At 42.4% G+C, this 7051-nt stretch overlaps 1 protein-coding gene across 1 annotated transcript; it reads right to left on the bottom strand.

The window, feature by feature from the left end:
* Window positions 1-6594: 6594 nt before the first annotated feature.
* On the bottom strand, window positions 6595-6852 carry LOC104499940 (TSC22 domain family protein 1; the record flags this gene model as incomplete). The annotated part of the gene is made up of 1 exon (XM_010143523.1): window positions 6595-6852. A coding segment is annotated over one exon (258 nt), but the record flags the coding sequence as incomplete, so codon positions are not given.
* Between the last annotated feature and the right edge of the window lie 199 nt (window positions 6853-7051).

The following is a 7051-nucleotide window of genomic DNA, read 5'->3' as shown; positions in this document are numbered from 1 at the left end:
CTCTTTCCCAAGCTTTGCTAAATCCTACACTCCAGGGTACGGACAGGTAGAGCACCTTGACCTGTTGGGGCTATACTCAGCTGCATTGTTCTGGTCCCAGTTTGTTTTCCCATCCCAGGTAAGCATTCAATCTGCCTCTCTCAACCAGAGACTGCTGCTCCCTGAAGGCAGGAAAGCTTGCAGGGAGCTGCAAGCCACATCCACTCCCTACACTCACCCTTGCTTTTCATGTCTCTTCAGGTTTGGGGTTTTTGTCAACTGCATCTTTTCTATGAAGCAGACACAGACCTCCCTTCTGACTGCTTTCATCTGTGATTTTGCAAGCCTTTATAATCAGTCCTTAGAAATGCCTTAAGCAAGACCACTACAGCACTTTGTAACATCCTTCTGGAGCATTTTTAAACAATGTTGTGGTACACACCAGAGACCAGCCTGACATCACTCGGAAGTCACCTTTACCTCTAGGGTCATGGAAATATTTCCAAAGAGCTGTTCCTCATAGAGACTTAGTCCAGCCTCCCCAGAAGGTGTTTGGACCTCAGCTCAGTCACCTCATCTGGTCCCTGCAAGCAAGAATGGTGTCCCTGGAGCAGCCAGCACCAGGGGATATGCACTTGGAGCACTGGAGACCAAAGTTAAGTTGGTAAAAATAAAGAAATTCAACTTCTTTTGCTATGGACATTCCTATCAATTCATTGTGCTTTCATGCCCATGCAAAAGGTGCAATAATTTAACCTTTGGAATGTCTTCACCCTACCTCTCAAGGCAGAAAGATGCTTCTCTGCAGCAACCACTTTTGATGTTATAAAGCAGACTTTGTGTCTCCTGAGTGATGCCAAGTTTCTAGCTTCTCTCCCGCTTTGCAAGGAAGAAGAAATAGATTTCTACTAGCCTTCTATGAGGAATGGGTCCTCATTTCCAGCATCTGTAAGCAGGGCCAGCGGGACGGACAAGCCAGTGGCAGTAGGCAGAAGTGCTGGAGCAGAGTCCTGCAGGCCACAGCCCCAGCGAGCCCACAGCATGGAGGACACTTTGTTCTGGCAGCAGCCAGTTTCAGAGAGATCATGAGTTTAAGCACATATCTAATTGAATTGCAGATGTCTTTTCTGATGGCTATCTGGTAGCAAAGCTTTGATTAAAGCAGCAGCAGAAAGGCAGAACAGGCTGGTTCTCAGTAATAAAACTAATGAAAGGAAGAATGACCATTTACTGCAGCCTCCACAGGGAGCATAACGCAGAGATAGGTTAAACAAGATTTTGGGGGGAGATCTGAGAGGTCAGCACAGATACCCAGCTCGCAACCTCTAGAGATCCTGAATGTATGCTGGACTGGAAAGCAGCTGACAGTAATTTAAATAATAATCCACAAATAAGTTCATCTCCCTCACTTCTCGATGAACAACAGATTTGCTTTCCTTTGCGAAGGCCATAGAGTTTTGTCGTTCTTTATTTTCTGTTTTAAAGGCTGACGAATTTCATTTGCTGCCCCTTTTTTTTTACTTCCAAGATCCAGGTGGATTAGTCCTGAGCTTGCACTTGTGAGATCTCAGCCTTTCCTGTCTTACAGTGCTTTTGGAGCTCCAAAGAGGCAGAGCTTTAACAGAGCTCTCAGTCCACCCAAACTAGAAGGCCGTAAATTGGAGTGTTATGACTTTTTTCTTTTTTTGCCTGTAGCCACTTTCTCATGACAACTTGAACCACATCCCGAAAGTATTACCACATACACATCACCGAAAAACCACCCCCACCCAACACAGCTGAAGAATCAAAGTTAAGCTTCAAGATGACCCAAGAACCTGGCTTAGCTCAGGAACGAGGTTTTTGAGAACTGTTTTCCCTCTCCTCAGCTGGCCTTTACACTGTACCCAAATTCCTGTTGTGCTACATTTTGGGGGTCTCTTGGCCATGTCCTACCTAAACTCTCTTGACTCTTGGCCCAGCACAACTCTCCTGGGGGTACCTCAGTTAACAACCACCACCTGGGACACAGTTTCAAGGAAAGTCCTTGCAGTTTTGCTCATTTTCCCTTTTGAACTGCTGCCCTTTTCTGATGTATTTACAATGTAAGGAAGTTGGTTTATTCATGGTTTGGCTTTTAACTTCATTGCTGAGCTTGGCTTTGCTCCTGTTGGAAACCAGACCCTGATTCAGGAGGGCAGTTGCCAGTGTCTGCTGGAAATGCCTTGCCCTGGGATTTTCAAATACGCCATTTGTTGGCCTAGATCAGCGCATACTGATACGTACAGAAGAGTCTGCTTACTCATTACAGGAAAAGGATCGGGCCAGCAGCAGGTGTTTTTCCAGAGTATTCCCAAACAAGCATTTCAAATGCCTAAGCTTGTTCCCGACTTCCCAAGAGCTCTCTCCAGCAATCATCCTCCATTTAGTTGCATATATCTGAAGTGACATGGACCAGCAATGGTTGGAACCAGGCTGATTTCCAGTTTAGACAAAGGCTTGGATTTTTCAACTTGTTTCAGGTTCATCCGAGCAGAAAACTCTCCAGAAAGGTAAAATCCATAATCCCAAAGAGAGAGTAGAAAAGAAATAAATAATGCAACATAAGATGTGAACTGTTACTGAAGTACTCAAGATGCTTAATGAGACGTTTTGGGAACAGCATATATTAAGCTAAGCAAGTATGCCTTCAGCCAGTGACCTTGAGTACTGCTATTTCACCCTACAGGGGAGAAATAATAATTAAAATTCTTTGTATTGTTACTAATTCATTCACTGTAGCTTCAGAAATCAAGGCTGGTAATTCCCAAACAGTCTCGCTGGGTTCCTTCTCCAGTTGAAAGATGGGAAGCTGCCTCCCAGGCGTTGATTTATTCTGTAAGAATTAGGGAGAGCCATCTCTAAGGCACTGAGTTTACTCCACCGCTGCTGGGAGGTTTTGTCTGGGTGCTCTCTAGACAGTTTTCAGGAATGTTATTGAAGCTATTTCTCTTCTCCCAAGTATTTACAGAGCCTTCAGAATCTGGACTTGTCTTAGAATTATTTGCCGAAAATTATTGGTTTAAAAAAAAAAAGCCTGAACACGAAAACAATATCGCCCCTGGTCTCCACGATAATTTGCTCAGCAAAGTTTATCGTATTGCTGTTAAAAATAAAGCCAGTGTGCAGCTACATTGTCAACAAGAAGTTAAATGACAAACAGCTTGAATATAGCCTGAAGAGTTACTGAATGGGAGATAGGCGGAGAATAAAAAGTCTGACGTATAAAAGACAGATTACATTTAATTTGGTTCTCACTGTGGATGAAAACCTGAGCGTTTCAGTGCTTGTACAAAGAAAATTCTGGTGGAAAAAGATGACACTGTTAACTGTTGATAACATTTGATTTAAAGTGCTCTGAAAAATTATTTGTTCTAGAACAAAAGCAAAAATCAAAACAATTCTTTCCAGAAGTATTACACCACTGAACCAACTGAAGCGTCTACTCTTTGGGTCTCAAGCACAACTTTAGTCAGTTTGAATCAGTTCCACAGAGAGAGGCCAACAGTTTTGGCAGATCTATTGCCAAAATAATCTCAGCAACAAAACCCCTTGCTCTGCCTAACTTTAACAATTAATAAACAGCTCTAAAACTCAACTCTCTAGTTTTAAAACTATTCCATACCAACAACTAAATGATCAGATTTACCAACATTGAAGCACAGTATAGTAAAATTATTAAAGTATTACCTAACCAAAACCCTTCAGAGTTCCAGATACTGCATTAAAGAACAGTTAGAAAAAAAAAATCTTGGAATTAGAATATGTTTAGGTTGTTCTTCAAAGTAAAAGAAATAAACCCAGAGGTCAATTTCTGTTTTAAACAAAAAATAATTCTTTGCAAATTTTGGTCAGTGAAGCAGGTGAAAAAGCCTATCTGCACATTAAAATTGACTTTTTAATATACTCAGTGTTATGGCCTGGGAGTGCTAAAAAGACATTCACAATATAAAGGCAACTGGAGACAATTAAGTCATTTAAAAAGCACCAAAATTAGCATTTCTTTTGTCGGATCCAGATAATTCAAGTGCTGTTCTGCCACAAAGGCTATCATCAATTTCTAATTTTAGCTTAATCCATCAAAAACGCTTCTCACATTTGTTTCCTCATTAAGAATGCTCTTAAATTACATATTGAAATCTTGAGAACACAAACTACAAATTACAAATTATTCAACACTCCTACAGAACACACACTCATGCACGCACTTTGATATACTAATCCCAACAACGGTAAGGCAGCTGCTGTGACACAGCTAAGCAGTACCTGAACTGCTGCATCATGAGCACCCGAAACACCAAAACAATTTAGCTATAAATCACATAAAAAGGTGACTTGTCCTGCCTTTGAGCCCTCAGCCTTCTCTTCACCACTGCTGCACTCGACTACTGTTACTCTATAATATGAAGTTCCACGAGAATGGTATATCCTGATTTTCATTATATGGATGTAAGCAGCCATATAAGAACCTATAAACCACCCCCCCACTTTGTAATTAACCCTTACATTAACTGAATTTAATTCCTTGTATTCTAATTTTAGAACTCCGCTTTCAAGGTCAAGGCACCATCCTCCTACTCAAAGCTCCTACCATTTTATCTCATTAATTATGATTACTCCAAGCACCCAAGATTCACATCCTCAACACCAGCAAACAAAACCCACTGTAGAACTGCAAATCCCTCTGCTCCCCTGGTTTCAGGCTGTATCCAGTCACTCACTAGAAAACTGTAGGTTTAGACTTAGTTTTACTTTAATCATCATAACTGAAGAGGAAAGAAATATTGTTTTCAGACTGAAGGGGAAATTTTATCTTCACACAGAACTAGAAAATGTTCCCAACAATTTCAGAAGGCAGAATTAACATTACATGCCAAGTTCACATGATTTCAATTCACAAAATAGAGAGCTGTGTGGCTGAAAGTAAGAAATTCTTGGACATTTTTATTTCAGCCTGGTCTCATCACAGGAAGTTTGAGAGAAGGTGGTGGTGCTGCATCTGACCTGCTGGGGAAGCTGTAATGCCCGCTGACTCTGCCAGCCTCTGTGTCGGAGCTGCTGCTGGCATGGGATGACTCGTGCCCGAGTAAGGGCATGGTGTGCTGCTAGGAAGAGCAGTGGCACGAGATTTATACATTCATGACTAACCAACCACACAGCAGATTTCTGTGCTCCTGCTTACAGTCCCAACTGCACAGGACGGGACCAAAACAAGGAGCTTTAGTCAGGCCCTACTCCCCACGCTCCTTCACTTGACTTCACACTCACTGCTTTTAAGAAACTGTGCTGCATTTTTAGCTGAAACTGAAGTTCTGAAGCTGACAGGCTGAATCTCAAGCCCAGACATATGCTTCCTGACCTCCCGGCTCATGTAAAACTGCACTGCAACATGCTGGAAGTGACTGCAATTCACATTAGTACAATATACAAACAGTGATTTATCAACATTGTATGCTTTATTGAAAGTTGACAAGTGCAACAGTTAAATACATTGACGTGTTACAACTGTTTAGAGAACATGCACAAAAACATATGCATACTACTATACAGATCATATGCAAAAAATCCATACCGGGAAATCCAATTTTTTTAATTTTTTTTTTTTTTTAATTCTTTGCTAGCAGGGTTCGATAATTTTTGGAGTGGTTTTTCCTGTCTTGAACCAAAATACAATGAACAAAGATTTACTTCAAGATAATCAGCAGCCAGGGAACTTCAGAAGTTACACAAACAGCATAAATCTGCCAAATTCTGAACAGTTGCGTAGGTGCATTCTTATTTATGTAGCGTTAAAAAAAATGACTTTCCAAACTTCTTCAGATCAGCCAATGAAACAACTAAACTTCAATCTGTACAACCTAAATAGTTACAGTTTTCTATTTTACAAAGTAATTACACTAAATACACAAATATACAGTAGGCAAATAACCTTCATTGTAATTATCCTATGACCCAACTGTACGTCACCTACCTGCTTTCTATATATAATACAGCTTTATGCACCTGTCCACTGCTTCAGAAAACGGTGCAAATATTTGCACTTAAGGTTTCAGGTGACAGTTAAGTGTTGAACTGAATTTACCTTTGTCCCTCTTCCTCTTAGATCCCATGCACCAGTCCTCACTTTGGGACCCCAGTGCACTATGGGGCATTGAGCCTTCGCTTTTTACTCCAGTCTATTTCTTCATGCTTCCAAGCTCAAAAAGCACTTGTTTCAGTTGTATCACTGGATGAGTGGAAGATTTAAAACAAACCAAAAATATTCAGGCATGCAGCTTCGTTTCTCAGCCATTTGCAGAAGCTGCTCAAGTCCCCAGTGTACTTGTGCTAATTCTCTGGAAGAAGTTTATTTTATTCAATCGACCTAAGAACAAAGACTCCTTCAAGCCAAAGGGGGAAGGTAGGGAAGAGAGAGATAGATGAGTACGTAATACAGAGGGAAGAAGCCTCTCCTGATGTGCACAGGGCATGGAGTCCTCAGTCTGGGTTGCAATGTGCATTGAAACAGATGAAAGGTGGCTGTGGCGGGTTCTCCATAGTCCTTCTTGTTCTGGGCAGTTCAGAGGCCAGTGATCACAATGGCAATGACATCTTTAACTACGCTGAAGGCCCTGACCCCTGTGATGCCGGCTGAGCAGGCTGCTGTGTTGTCCCTTGTGACTGCGAAGAGGAAGGCGGGGAACCAGTCTGCAGCTGTGCTTGTAACTGGGCAAGCTGCTCCGGGCTGGCAAGGTTTTTTAGCAGAGAGTTTTCTTGCTCCAGCTGGGAGTTCTTCTCTATCAGCTCTTTGATTTGCTCTTTGAGGACCTCCACTTCCTCCCTTACCGCGTACATCAAGTGACTCTTTACCAGATCCTGAAACACAAAAGAGAGCACGTGTGTTAGGAAGGAGCCCAGTGCCAGGCCTGGGCTCCCACCCAGCTCAGCTGGAGATGCAGCAGACCCTGCTTTGCAGAGCTGGTGTGAACTGAACTCTGCCCGAGTGCAGCAGAACACCCCAGCACAGGCCACGAGCCCCCCGCTCATGACCGTGGGGCCGGGCCCTCGGCCAACA

The sequence above is a fragment of the Buceros rhinoceros genome, unplaced genomic scaffold (assembly GCF_000710305.1).
Source record: "Buceros rhinoceros silvestris isolate BGI_N320 unplaced genomic scaffold, ASM71030v1 scaffold44849, whole genome shotgun sequence".
Taxonomy (NCBI): Eukaryota; Metazoa; Chordata; class Aves; order Bucerotiformes; family Bucerotidae; genus Buceros; species Buceros rhinoceros.
Note: the sequence above shows the minus strand (reverse complement) of the source record. Positions and strands in the feature narration are given on the sequence as shown.